At 43.7% G+C, this 14,368-nt stretch overlaps 1 protein-coding gene across 5 annotated transcripts in view; it reads left to right on the forward strand.

Annotated features, from left to right (window-relative positions):
* BBS4 (Bardet-Biedl syndrome 4) overlaps window positions 1-14,368 on the forward strand; it is a 948,798-nt gene that overhangs the window by 13,212 nt on the left and 921,218 nt on the right. For 4 of the 5 annotated variants that reach the window (XM_066278068.1, XM_066278064.1, XM_066278066.1 and 1 more), the window contains exons 4-10: window positions 3,558-3,621; window positions 5,285-5,396; window positions 6,513-6,585; window positions 7,744-7,797; window positions 9,642-9,769; window positions 12,264-12,318; window positions 13,803-13,871. In XM_066278068.1, coding sequence (XP_066134165.1) covers window positions 3,558-3,621; window positions 5,285-5,396; window positions 6,513-6,585; window positions 7,744-7,797; window positions 9,642-9,769; window positions 12,264-12,318; window positions 13,803-13,871 — 555 coding nt within the window. The remainder of the gene's footprint in view (window positions 1-3,557; window positions 3,622-5,284; window positions 5,397-6,512; window positions 6,586-7,743; window positions 7,798-9,641; window positions 9,770-12,263; window positions 12,319-13,802; window positions 13,872-14,368) is intronic. The other variant, XM_066278067.1, reaches the window with a different exon arrangement.

Genomic DNA, 14,368 nt, shown 5'->3' on the forward strand with positions numbered 1-14,368 from the left:
GCCAGCTTAAGTGTGGGTTCATCTGGTTTGAGCAAAAATTCACCAACTTGGACCCAAGGTCGCTGGCTCAAGCAAGGGGTTACTTGGTCTGCTGAAGGCCCGTGGTCAAGGCACATATGAGAAAGCAATCAATGAACAACTAAGGTGTTGCAATGTGCAACGAAAAACTAATGATTGATGCTTCTCATCTCTCCATTCCTGTCTGTCTGTCCCTGTCTATCCCTCACTCTGACTCTCTCTCTTTGTCCATGTAAAAAAAAATAATAATAAAAAAAAATTTCAGTGGCCTCTAACAGCAGACATATTTATTCCTTGTGGGCCCTCTTGGCCATGGCTAGGTCTGGTCTGACCACAGGTTGTCAGGTTCAGGTATTCAGTTGTGCTCCCTGGGTCTTTTCATTTCGAGACCAGGCTGGAGGGCAGTCATTCTTTAGACATGTTAATCTCACAGTGGAGGGCAGATGTTCAACGCAGTGTGGTACTTCACTTTTTGATATCCAGATAGGTGAAAAATGGTCTTTTATTTAGTATTATTTTACTGTTCTCATTCTGGTGAGTTTTATCATCATTTGTGATCTAAAAACCATTTGTATTTCATTTTCTCTAAACTGTTTATATCTTTAGAATGTAATATATCACGTACTTGCTGGCAGACAGTATTAATGTGCAAAATACATTCTTGGTATTGTCTTTTTTGGCATTCACAGATTTGTAGTATTTCTAAGGTTGTGGTTTTTCACTTTTTTTCCCCCCTAATTCAGTGAGAGGAGGGAAGGCCCAGAGACAGACTCCCTCATATGCCCTGACTGGGATCCATCCGGCGAGCCCACTAGGGGGTGATGCTCTGCTCATCTGGGGTGTTGCTCAGCAACCAAGCTCTTCTTAGCTCCTGAGGCAGAGGCCATGGAGCCATCCTCAGTACCTGGGGCCAACTCGCTCCAATTGAGCCATGGCTGCAGGAGGAGAAGAAAGAGAGAGAGAGAGAAGAGGGGAGGGTTGGAGAAGCACATGGGCACTTCTGTGTGCCCTGACCAGGAATCGAACCCGAGACATCCACACTCTAGGCTGATGCTCTACCATTGAGCCACCTGGCCAGGGCCAGTTTTTGACTTCTCTCTGTGGCATTTACACCTATGGTAATGCCCAGAACTAGCAGTGTTTCATACCAGTCTGAATCTTTAAAGCAGGGGTCTCAAACTCCCGCCGAACAATTTTGTGCAGCCCACAGACTAATCCACGGGCTTACTTAATTTTATCCAAAATATTTTGTTATTATTATTTTATTTTATTTTTTTACAGAGACAGACAGACAGGAACGGAGAGATGAGAAGCATCAATCATTAGTTTTTCATTGCGCATTGCGACACCTTAGTTGTTCATTGATTGCTTTCTCATACGTGCCTTGACCGCAGGCCTTCAGCAGACTGAGTAACTCCTTGCTTGAGCCAGCGACCTTGGGTCCAAGCTGGTGCGCTTTGCTCAAACCAGATGAGCTCACGCTCAAGCTGGCGACCTCCGGGTCTCGAACTTGGGTCTTCCGCATCCCAGTCCAACGCTCTATCCACTGCGCCACCGCCTGGTCAGGCTATCCAAAATATTTTGAACTTCGTGGATTAGTCTGCGGGCCGCACAAAATTGTTCGGTGGGCCCGCGGGCCGCGAGTTTGAGACCCCTGCTTTAAAGGCTTCTTCCTTTCCTTCTGTGGCATTATCTTTTGTTTCCCTTTTCCTCTTTTGACCACTCTTTCTCTTTCTTTTTGTAGCTTCTTTTTCTCTTATTTCTTTAGAATTGGGGCTATTCCTGGGTCCTGTTCTTGCTCCTTTTTGTGCTTACTCCACATACTCCCTCCTGATCACCAATCTGATCCCTTTTCAATACTTACAGGCATTTCAAATCCATCTTTTCTATAGCTGAATTTGTTTGCTTCCTTCCAAACCTGTTTCTTATCCTGTTCCTGTCTCAAGGCTAGGTGTCATCATTCACCTGTCCATCTGTCAAAGTCCCCTCTCCCACCTTCCCAAATATAATATAGATAATCATCAGATTCTGGAGGTCCTTCTCTTACTGTCTTCTTGAAAGTGTTCGTGTACCCCCCCTTCTCCATGCCTTAGTGAATTCCCTTCATTTTGATTTAAATGACCACAGGAGTTCTTGTACCAGCCTCACCTCTAATCTTGCCCCTTTTCCATCTATTTTCTTTTTTTTTTTAATTTTATTTATTATTCATTTTTAGAGAGGAGAGAGAGAGGGAGAGAGAGAAACAGAGAGAGAGAAGGGGGAGGAGCTGGAAGCATCAACTCCCATTTGTGCCTTGACCAGGCAAGCCTAGGGTTTCGAACCGGCGACCTCAGCATTTCCAGGTCGACACTTTATCCACTGCGCCACCACAGGTCAGGCCATCCATCTATTTTCAACAATCCTCCAGAAATGGTTTTTCATGGAACAGATAGAGTCAGGTTACTTACTGCCGAAAACTTACCAGTGTTTCCCAACTGCTCTCAGCCTTTTCAACATGGCCTTTGAAGCCCTTCTCTCTCTGGCCCTCCTGCACCTCAGCTTCTCCCTCCCTGCTACCTGTCAGCTCAGGATTGGAGGCTGTTCACTCTGGGTAGCTTTCTCTGATTCTCTAAGTTAGAATCAGGTGCTGGCTCTCTAAGCTCCCGTAGCAGCTGGGCTCAGCCCATTAGAACAGAAAGGTCACAGCCTGTGTTGCGCTCATCAGAGAGCTCCTAGCATCTGCAATACAGCTTGGAGATCCTTTCATGTTTTTCCTAGCTTGACTAGATAGATTCTAAGATTGGCAAACTTTCTCTATAAGGGTAAATACTTTAGGCTTTGCAGGTGTATGCATACAGTTTCTGTCTCATAAACTTAATATTCTCTTGTGTTTTTTTTGTTTTTGTTTTTTTCTGAAGCTGGAAACGGGGAGGCAGTCAGACAGACTCCCGCATGCGCCCAACCACCGGGATCCACCCAGCATGCCCACCAGGGGGCGATGCTCTGCCCATCTGAGGCGTTGCTCTGTTGCAACCAGAACCATTCTAGGGCCTGAGGCAGAGGCCACAGAGCTATCCTCAGTGCCCGGGCCAACTTTGCTCCAATAGAGCCTTGGCTGGAGGAGGGGAAGAGAGAGACAGAGAGGAAGGAGAAGGGGAGGGGTGGAGAAGCAGATGGGCGCTTCTCCTGTGTGCCCTGGCCGGGAATCGAACCTGGGACTCCTGCACGCCAGGCTGACACTCTACCACTGAGCCAACCGGCCAGGGCTATTCTCTTGTTTTTTATAATCCTTTAAAACCATACAGACTGCTTTTAGCCTGAGAGCTGTACAGAAATAGGCTGGGTAGGTTGTAGTCAGCCTGCAGACAATAGTTTGCCAACATGTTCTAGAACAAGCAATCACAGTAAGAGAATTGATATTTTAAAAAATCTGAATGAACTACTTTACTAGTAACTATTAGTATTCTGGATTCTAGATCTCCTTGTCTATGTCTTCTTTTTCTTAAAAGTTCTAGAAGACACTTAACCACTTCTCAGAAGCATTTTTCTTTCTCTTTCAGGCTGTTATCAAAGAACAGCTTCAGGAGACCCAGGGGCTGTGTGAATATGCCATCTATGTCCAAGGTAAGACATGTTTCTTTTCTTCTTGCTAGAGGAATGTATACTTCTTGAAGCTGTGCCAGTGTGAAGAGGCAAAGGACGGTTGTGGTCAGGTGCTTCAGATAATAGGAATGTGAAATTAAGTACTGGACACACTCTTGCTCATAAAGAACTCAAGAATGAGCAAGGCCCTGGCTAATTGGCTCAGTGGTAGAAGGTCGGCCTGGTGTATGGATGTCTTGGGTTCAATTCCCAGTCAGGGCACGCAGGAGAAGTGACCAGCTGCTTTTCCACCCCTCCCCTCCTCTCCTTTTTCTCCTCCTACAGCCAGTGGCTCGATTGATTCAAGTACATTGGCCCTGGGCGCTGACAGTGGCTTCGTGGGGCCTCTACCTTAGGCTAAAAAATAGTTCAATTGTGAATATGGCCCCAGATGGGCAGACATCAGCCCCAGATGGGGGTTGCTGGGTGGATCCTGCTCAGGGTGCATGTGGGAGTCTATCTCCCCTCCTCTCACTTGGAAAAGAAAAAAAAAAATGAGCAGAAAAGTCTATAAACAATCTCAATAAAATTCTATTAGATTCAAATATTGTTGAGGCAAAGGTCATACTGGTAACCAGATTCCTTAATTTTAAGGATAACATGGCATCATTCAACAAAGAAGAAGAAGGAAGGAAAATTGAGGTTCAAAAGGTAAATGCAGGCAGTGAAGAGCCTGAAAGGACCTCAGAGGAGGTCTCTGCTGGCTGCCTTGCTTCTGAGAAGGGTAGAACAAGCAATGGCCACTGGAATACTATGGAAAATTATTGTTTGCCAAGACTAACACTGCCTGTGAAGCTGGTCAGATTGTAAATGTTATCAGTACTGGGAAAGATGCAAGCCAGTGCACATGTTGTAGCCATCACTGAACCAAAAGATTTGCCAATGATGTTGAGTAACAAACTTGAAGGGGATATAGTCCTCCTCCCCCTTCAGTCTTTGAAAAATAATCTTATTGTCAGATATTTATATGTCTTTTCCTCTCTTTTTTTCCTCTTTCAAGTATGGCCGTATTTATTCCCTTAATAAAAAGGGAAAGTGAAGAACTCATTATACTGAAAGCTCCTTTGTTAACTGAGTCAAAGTAAAGGTATTTCTTACAGTGAAACATTCAGGTCTCAAAGAAACAGATTTTAGCATGTCAACAGTTTTGCTAGTGTTTCAGTCTGAAGTCATAGCTGACTGTAATAAAGATTTAATTATCCAAAGAATTTTTTTTTTTTTCAGAGACAGAGAGAGAGTGAGAGAGAGGGATAGACAGGGACAGATAGACAGGAACGGAGAGAGATGAGAAGCATCAATCATCAGTTTTTCGTTGTGACACCTTAGTTGTTCATTGATTGCTTTCTCATATGTGCCTTGACTGTGGGGCTACAGCAGAGCGAGTGACTCCTTGCTCAAGCCAGCGACCTTGGGTCCAAGCTGGTGAGCCTTGCTCAAACCAGATGAGCCCGCACTCAAGCTGGTGACCTCGGGGTCTCGAACCTGGGTCCTTCACATCCCAGTCCGATGCTCTATCCACTGCGCCACGGCCTGGTCAGGCCAAAGAATTTCTTTGATATGATTTCCCACCTCCCTCTTCTCCGATTTTTCTGATACCAGCCTCCATTCTTCCCAGAACATGATTTTATTTTCTGTTTCTTGGCAGCATTGATATTTCGTCTGGAAGGAAATATCCAAGAATCCCTAGAACTCTTTCAGAGGTGTGCTATTCTCAATCCTCAGTGTGCTGACAACCTCAAGCAGGTGGCCAGGTCTTTGTGAGTATTGGTGGTTGGGAGGCTCTCCCAGAAAACAGTGTGTAATGAGCACGCTCAGGAGAGGCTGCTTTTGGCAGCCTGATCTGCCTGGTACACAGAGGGAGGGTTGCTTAATAGGTAGAGGGGGGCTCACTTTGAAGAATGTAGATTAACTTTGAAACCTGACAAAATGAGAACAATTTGTATAAAACTGAATATTTCTTTTATTTATTTATTTATTTATTCATTCATTTTAGAGAGGAGAGAGAGAGGAGAGAGAGAGAGAGAGAGAGAGAGAGAGGAAAGACAGAGTGAGAGAAGGGGGGAGGAGCTGGAAGCATCAACTCCCGTATGTGCCTTGACCAGGCAAGCCCAGGGTTTCGAACCAGCGACCTCAGCATTTCCAGGTCGATGCTTTATCCACTGCACCACCACAGGTCAGGCAAAACTGAATATTTCAAACATTATATTCTAGTTTGACAGGGGTGCACTGATACTGGTTATCACATAAATGGTGACATTGTGCCCTCAGTCCCCTAAGCTTATTGGAAACCCATGGGATTTTTCTCATCCAACACTTAGCATAATATTTGACACACTAGGCTGTCAGTGTTTGTTGAGTGGATGCCCTGAAAGTTCCTTCATGTCAGTGACCTGAAGTGTCTCCTAGCTGCCAGGCACACATACAGCTTCACTGCCCAGTGAAGTGTTCTCTAGTTCCCATCCCTACTTTCTCAGCTGCAGGGAAATTTAAACCTGTACTATCTTTGCACAGAGCCTAGTTTGCCCCGTTTCTCGAGCCAGCATCAAGGAAAGAGACTTAGGCTTGGAAGAGAAAGGCCTGTCCCTAGTAGATGATGGTAGTAAATGATGGGAGCTCTTGCTGAACATGGTGTGTTATTTAGCTGGCTTCTTGTGTGGTCTGTGTTTTGTACACTGTGGAGCATAAATTACAGAAGACTCATGAAAACTGGTGTAGAGTGGGACCCTGGCCCTGGAGCTGCTGCTGGTGCAACCCCCGGCCGCACATGCAAGCTCTTGGGCGGAGGCTCCCAGTTCTCAGCTGGGGAGGTGGGTCACATGCAGGAACAGCAGGCTTGGTCTTATACAAGCTCTGAAAATGCATTTCTCCTACAGATTTCTTTTGGGGAAGCATAAAGCTGCCAGTGAAGTGTACACCGAAGCGGCTAAACTGGACCAGAAAGACTGGGTGAGAGGATTAGCGAGTTCTTTGTTGTTAGTACTATGCTGATAGCTCCATTGGTCACATGGCTGCCTTTTGTTGTTATTACTAAGTGTTTACTGCCCCAGATGTCTTGCTCCTCACATTGGACCACTGCTTTGGTTCTGTATGAGATCAAACCCCTGTGTCAGCACAGCACAGTGTAGCTGCTGCAGCGTGGGTTCTGGCAGGGAATGTGGCAGCTGCTTAGTGTGGCATTCGTGTGAGTCCTGCTAGTAACCTGCCTTGCTTTCTAGAAGCCTCTCCTCCCTCTAAAGCTACCTTAGCTAGAGGGGGATCAATAAAGGGATTCCGAGAGATTCTGTAAACTCAAAGTTAGGAAATACAGGTTGGCCTTGCAGTGAACTAGAATTGGAAAGTGGTCAGCAACCAAGCTAGTTACTCTGCGTCTGTTTCATGTTTTTCTTTTGTGTATCAGCGAATGGCAAGTGCTTCTTGTAAAGGGTCAGCCAGTGAATATTTTGAGCTTGTGGCTTAATATAGTGTCTGTTGTAGCCTCTGAAATCTAAGGTTCTAGTCAGTGTAAAAGAGTCACAGACAATACCAATAAAGCTTTATTTACAAAAAAAGTTAGGGACAGATTTGGTCTGTGGGCCTTAGTTTGCCAACCTCTACTGTCTGTATCTGCAGATGGACTCCAGATATGGCTCTTCCATCAAAGCACCCTCCAGATGGCGTGGTCAGCCCCAAGTCTACATCGCTTAGTGAATTCCTAGATTCCTGTGAAAAGGAATCTGATTGACACATAGATGTATGCATATTTCCTTAGTGAGAACAGGGCACCAGTGGGGGGTGGGCAGTGGCAGCTTTTAGAGAAAAAAGGAATGGGGATAGGCTGGGTATGTGTCCCAAAGTACCACATAGATTCACAATCTCCTGTTTGTCCTGCTTTTATCTCTTACAATCTGTAGGGTAGATTAAGGAACCTATTTTTATTTTATTTTTTTAAGGAACCTATTTTTTAGAATTAAATATATTTAAGTATGAAAGCTAGTCAAAAACTAACTGGAGTGCATATGTTAAAGTTTAACCCTTGCTTACCAATAACAGTCTCTAGCTGTCTGTTGTTTCACTCCAGTACCGCTGGAAATTTAACACCTAAGCTGTTTTCTTTCTCTTGTGTAGGAGATCTGTCACAACCTGGGCATTTGCTACATTTATATGAAACAGTTCAGCAAGGTAAGTTGTAGGGATGGTGGCAGCAGCTGGCAGCTGGCTGGTGGTCTCACAAGGGTGCAGTTGTTACATGCGGAGCTGCCAGGGCTCATTTTGTGTTATTCCTCCTGCTGGCAGAGATTGTTGGAAATAAAATTGAAAGTACCATATACACTCATCCCTATTTTTTATTCTCATTTGTTGTTATCCATCCTTTTTTTTTTCTGCTTTTAACAAGAAAATGAAAAATTCTGGAAATATTATGAGGGAATGGTAATCTAATTGTTTTTTTTAATTTTCCAGTATAGAAACAAGTGCTCAACAGAACTTCTCAGAAAGTGTACTCAGTCTTAAACGTATAATCATAACCATGTGAGTGAGCTCTTTCATGCTCTGACAGCAACTGCTTTTAGTTTCCAAGGTCATTGGAGATGGATTTTCAGTTATAAGTGAACATGAGTTCTGAGAGCTTTAGCTTTTGAGATTATCTTCCATGTGAGAATTTATATTTTACTGTGATTGAGCTGTAGGCTCTTGGCTTCTTTTATTAGATAAAATGCTTGGGCTTACCTTGGCATTCAGATACAAGGAGACATCTACCGATCCTAACTGAGGGATAGACGTAATTACCAAGAGTTCTGAAAGTTAATGATGGAAGCTCTATCATAGCATAGAGTTTCTTTCATAAAGCTGTCCCTCGGTGCTTGTGAAGTTGTGTTCTCTTCCTCCAGTGCTGACAGGGCTGGGACTCCTCATTGGTTGGTATCCATCTGACAATGTTTAATCTATCCCTCAGGGATGTGAAAAAGATCTGTACATCAGCAGTTGAGGTGCGAGAGTATCTCTTACTCCTGTGGAATATATAATAAATAACTAATATACATAAATTTAAAAAAATCTATCTTTAGTGGGCCCTTTAGGTGTTCTGGGCAGATCTACAGTGTTACATACTTGGTTAGGAGGCTTTTCTCCTCAGTATATTCCTAGCTAGCAGACTGCTGTTAACAGGATTATACTGAGCCAAGGGAGAGGCAGGGTTGGTCTCTGGTCAGACCTGTGAAGGAGAAAGAGATTATATTTAGACTTAACTACAAAGCTAACAGAGCAAGCACAGTACTTGACATTTATGTAAATACTTGTTGAATCAGTGAGTGACTAAGCAAAGCCCCTTTGTCCATCCACTGGAAAGGATATAAGCTTTTCCGAGCAAGGAGTTTGTTTTGTTAGCTCTGGCATGCCTAGCACCTAGAATACTGACTGAGTGAATAAATGAAAACATTCATTCATCAAAATATTGGTGAGGTGCCTGGCCTGTGGTGGTGCAGTGGCTAGAACATTAACCTGGAATGCTGAGGTCACTGATTTGAAATCTCAGGCTTGCCCAGTCAAGGCACATACGAGAAGCAACTACAATTTGATGCCACCTGTTCCACCCCCCCCCCCCACCTTTTACTCTATCTCTCTCTTTCTAAAATCAATAAAATCTTAAAAGAAATATTGGTGAGGAACTGAGGTCCCCCTGGGGAAGGTTGTACAGTTGGTCACTGGTGCACTGGGCAGTGCTGAACACTGGTGTAGTATCCCTCTTGACTTGTGAGGTCTGAGTCATGGGTATAATCATCAGGAAGTAGGAAACTCAAAAAGATTAATCATCTTGCTTAAATTCTTCCAAATGGCCCCAGAGGCAACTGCTCCCTATTTCCAGCTGTCCTGTCAGCAAGTACATGTTTGCTGTGTTTTGTCTGTTGGGGTAGTGAGGGCTGATTGCTGAGACGGGGTGTTCACACATTGGTCCAGCAGGAGTGCTGTACTTCCCTTGTCCTTGCATGGTAGTGACTTGTTTCCCTCTGCCTCATTAATCCTGTCAGGCACAAGACCAGCTGCACCAGGCCCTGCAGCTTAACAGGCACGTGCTGACTTACATAATGCTGGGGAAGATTCACTTGCTGGCAGGAGACCTGGACAAGGCCATCAAAGTCTACAAGACAGCTGTGGAGTAAGTGTGTCTGTTTTATTTACAGCAGAGAAAAACGGAGAAAAAGGGAGCAGGTAAACGAACTCTCAAACCTAAGGCAAGAATATGTATGACTAATAACTATATAGTTGTATGAATTAGAGTAAAGGTTAAGCTAACGTAAAGAGCGTCCAATGGCTTAAGTAAGGAAGATGTGGGTTTTCCCCCCCATTGATTTGAGAGAGAGGAATGCAGAGAGAGGGATTGGGGAGAGAGAAGCATCGACTCAGCATTCCACTTAGTTGTGCACCCATTGATTGCTTCTCATATGTGCCCTGATTGAGGCTCAAACTGGTGACCTTGGGGTTGAGCTGATGCCCTTGGATCAAGCTGGGACTCCGGGATGGAGTTGGTGACTCCAGGGTTGAACTGGCGACCCTGGTGCTCCAGGACAATACTATCCACTTGCCACCAACCAGGGCAGACTTGTGTTTCTTTCTCATTTATCAGTGTAGCTGGTTTAGCCTCGCTGGGTGGTTCTGTACTTCAAGGTCAATGTGGGATCTAGGTTCAATCCCCAAAGGATTGTCTTCACCTGCATGATTGAAGTTGACTTACTGTGGCATCCATGTTATAGGCTGTGGTGGGTAGAGGTGGTACAGGAAATAGTACTGAGTAAACAGCTGGTAGTGCTTTAAACAGCCCAGATGTTGCACATCTTGTTCGTGCTTGTGGTCCATGGTTCAGAATCAGTGAGATGGCCATACGTGCTTTGGAGGAGGCTCTTGTTAGCATAAGACAAATATCTTGTTTTTTTAAACATCATTAAAGGGTGCTAGACCCCTGTGAGGGAGCTAATCAGCCTTCCTAGGCCGGTGTCCGTGTTTCCCCTCTGGAGGCACACACTAGTTTGCCTTCTCTGTGAAGGCTCTTGTCTTGTTGTAAGTGAGATAACTAGCAAAATGCTCTGGTGTCTCATTTGTTTGGTCACATAATAGAATGCCTAGTCACAGAGTCTGGTATTCCTGGTAATTAGACTACAAACTAAACTTAATTTGTTAATTACATTTTTCTTCTCCCTTAGTAGTAATGTAGTAACTTTTCTGGTTACAGTGGTCCCTTTTCTATCGCGAGGGTTAGGTTCCAGAAACCCTGCGATAGGTGAAAATCTGCTAAATAGCAACTTTATATTTATTTTATTATTTATACATATTTTAAGGCTTTATAAACCTTCCCCACACTCTTATAAACTTTCCCCACACTGTTATTAACCTTATTAACCTTTTGCACACTTTTATAAACACTTCCTATGCTCTTAAACACTTTCTACACTCTTAAACCTATGTAATTTTAACATATAAGAGTCTATATGGGCCTGACCTGTGGTGGCACAATGGATCAAGCGTCGACCTGGAATGCTGAGGTTGCTGGTTCAAAACCTTGGGCTTGCCTGGTCAAGGCACATATGGGAGTTGATGCTTCCTGCTCCTCCCCCTTCTCTCTCTCTCTCTCTCTCTCTCTCTCTCTCTCTTCTCTAAAATGAATAAATAAAAATAAAAAAATAATAATTAAAAAAATTATATATATATAAATACATATAAAAATACATATAAATACATAATAAAATTATATATATAATACATATATTCACTGGTGAGTATATGGGTACTCACCAGTGAATATATGTATTATAATTTAATATTCTTTTAATTAATATTTTTATATTTTCAGTTTTTTAGGTTAGAAAATGCTTATTTTACCACAAAAATAATTAAAATGATAAATATATAAAAATACCTATGTACTGCAAAATCCTGCGATATAGCAAAAAATTTGTGATACAAAATTAGATATATACAATTTAAAAATCTGCGATACAGTGAGACCACGAAGAGTGAACCGTGATATGGTGAAGAACGAGTATATATTAGTCACAACACAACTTGCTTTCTTTAGTCACATTTTCTGTCCAAAAAGATATAAAAATCACTTGATTTATTAAGTTAAAAGAGAGACTTTTGTGATCAAAAGGCTAAGTTTATACAGACAAGTAGGCACACATTAAGTTCTGTGGGGCTGGTGGAAGCCTTGATATTTTACCCCTGCCTTCTAGAAATTTGCTTACATAAATCTGGAGGGTAAAATTTCTTCCAGTGTCTGGTCAAGGACTTAAGTCACAAAAATTTCTAAGGCAGAAAAGGGGCCAGTTGAGCATTTGGAACCTCACTGAGAATGTGGAAACCCACAGGTTGGAGATCATGTTTTGGTTGGGGAATGGATTCTCTCAGATTTGTGGGATTGACTTAGTTTGGGGGAGGGAAGTAATCAAAATGGGTATAATGGCAGAGAGTGAAGGACAAACACTCAGATGAACTGAGTAAGCTCTGTTTGGCAGCTTCTGGCTGGGGCTTTGACCTTTCTGATTCTGGTCCCCATAGGGGATCAGCATCCTACCTTATTGCTTAGAAGCACGAGATGTTGTCACTGCGCATGTGCCTCAATGTCCCATTCACATCTGTTTCCCTGTGTGCTGCAGGTTCTCACCAGAAAATACAGAACTCCTTACGACTCTAGGATTACTCTACCTACAGGTAAGAACTTGACTTGCACATGCATGGATGTTAGACATGTTTTTGGTTTTATGGGCGTTGTGGTTTCCCTGCATTTTCATTTTACTTTAACACATTTTACTAAAGGTCATATGTAGCACATAAACCTTACTCTTTTCATTATTATATATTTTTATATGTTAAAGGAATTAACTTAATTTTCTACATTCAAATCAGAAATGCAATTATAGGTTTTTTTGTTTGTTTTTATTCAGTGAGGAGGTAGGCAGAGACAGTCTCCTGCATGCGCCCTGACTGGGATCCATCCAGCAAGCCCATCAGGGGGTGATGCTCTGTCCATCTGGGGCCCTTGCTCTGTTGCTCAGCAACCGAGCTCTTAGTGCCTGAGGTGGAGATGATGGACCCATCCTCAGTGCCAGGGGCCAACTAGCATCAGTGAGCTATGGTTGCAGGAGGGGTGGTGTTGTGTGGAGGAACTGACTCAAGTAAGCGCAATCGGGGTGTTTTGGGGAGTAACTGACTCGAGTTAGAGCTATCAGGCTTTGGGCAAAGGCCGTTTCTGTTCCTTTAGCCCAGCCAGGTCCTATAGGAAGGAGAAGACAGCACTGTCTAGGATAAGAAGTCTGTTTCCTCTCCCCTCCATATTCCTGAGTGTGAATGAAGTTCTTTTAGCTCAATTATTTCTTTTTATCAACCTGAAAACTAGGGCCTTGGAGTCCTGGAGGGGCCTTTATCTGCCCCATTTCCCTATCAACTCCCCAAGTTCCCTGCTCAGCTGATCTTGCCTCTGGCTCTGCCTCTGTGGTAACCTTTCTGTCTGTTTCCTTTTTCTTTAAAAGGAATTAGGAATTTGCTTGGCCAGGCGGTGGCGCAGTGGATAGAGTGTTGGACTGGGATGCGGAAGGACCCAGGTTCGAGACCCCAAGATCGCCAGCTTGAGCGCGGGCTCATCTGGTTTGAGCAAAGCTCACCAGCTTGGACCCAGGGTCGCTGGCTCAAACAAGGGGTCACTTGGTCTGCTATAGCCCCCTGGTCAAGGCACATATGAGAAAGCAATCAATGAACAACTAAGGTGTCGCAACGAAAAACTGATGATTGATGCTTCTCATCTCTCTCTGTTCCTGTCTGTCTGTCCCTATCTATCCCTCTCTGACTCTCTCTCTGTCCCTGTAAAAAAAAAAAAAGGAATTAGGAATTTAACCCTGGGCCTTCCTGGCTTTGGTTTGGGAGATTGGCCCCAGGGGCAATGAGGCTAACTAGAGCCCATTTCCTGCCAAGAGACATTAGTGTGGAGCAGCACTTGCGTGGCAGAAATGGTTTTTGGCAAATAGAGACTTTACTTTTATCAGGGGACAAATGTGGGGATTTTTAGTATTCTTTTTCTGTCTAATATCCATAGCTCTCGTTTTGTTAAGAAAATTTAGAAAAGCCAGGGTGTTTCAGGGTGTGATTGGCCAGCTCCCTAAGTGCCACCTCCCCTGACTCTTGTGTACTTTTTCTGCAAGCTTGGTATTCACAAGAAGGCATTTGAACACCTGGGAAACGCACTGACTTACGACCCCACCAACTACAAGGTACTGCGGGCTGCCCAACTGCTCCTAGAGGTGATCTGGCCCTAGAAAGCATTTTGAATACCTGAAAAATTACCTTTTTCTTAGAAAAAATTATAAATAAACATGGCTCTTCTTATTTGAAAATACTGTAAAGTCAACACTTATTTGTTATGCTTATTTCCCAAAAGAGCACATTTATGGGAACAAGCCTGTAATTTATGCAGAAAGCTTAGCAAAGCTTCTACAACTGTTGTCAAAAATACTGCCAGTGAAATGACTTCTAGATTCTAAATGAACTTGCAACTACAGTTCTTGTCCAGATACACCTTTAGGGCTGCTAAGGTCATCAAGTGGGTGAATGTCATTGAGGGAGGTTCAGAAAAACTGGCTGCAAAGGGTATGGACTCAGTCCTGTCATGCATCCATAGTGGACTGACCTCATTAGCCCCCTCCTGACATGTGGACTGATGAAGCCGGGACTGGTGATGTCCTGTGGCAGAAGGAGCTATACCTTAAGT

This window comes from Saccopteryx bilineata, chromosome 4 (assembly GCF_036850765.1).
Source record: "Saccopteryx bilineata isolate mSacBil1 chromosome 4, mSacBil1_pri_phased_curated, whole genome shotgun sequence".
NCBI classification, from domain to species: Eukaryota; Metazoa; Chordata; class Mammalia; order Chiroptera; family Emballonuridae; genus Saccopteryx; species Saccopteryx bilineata.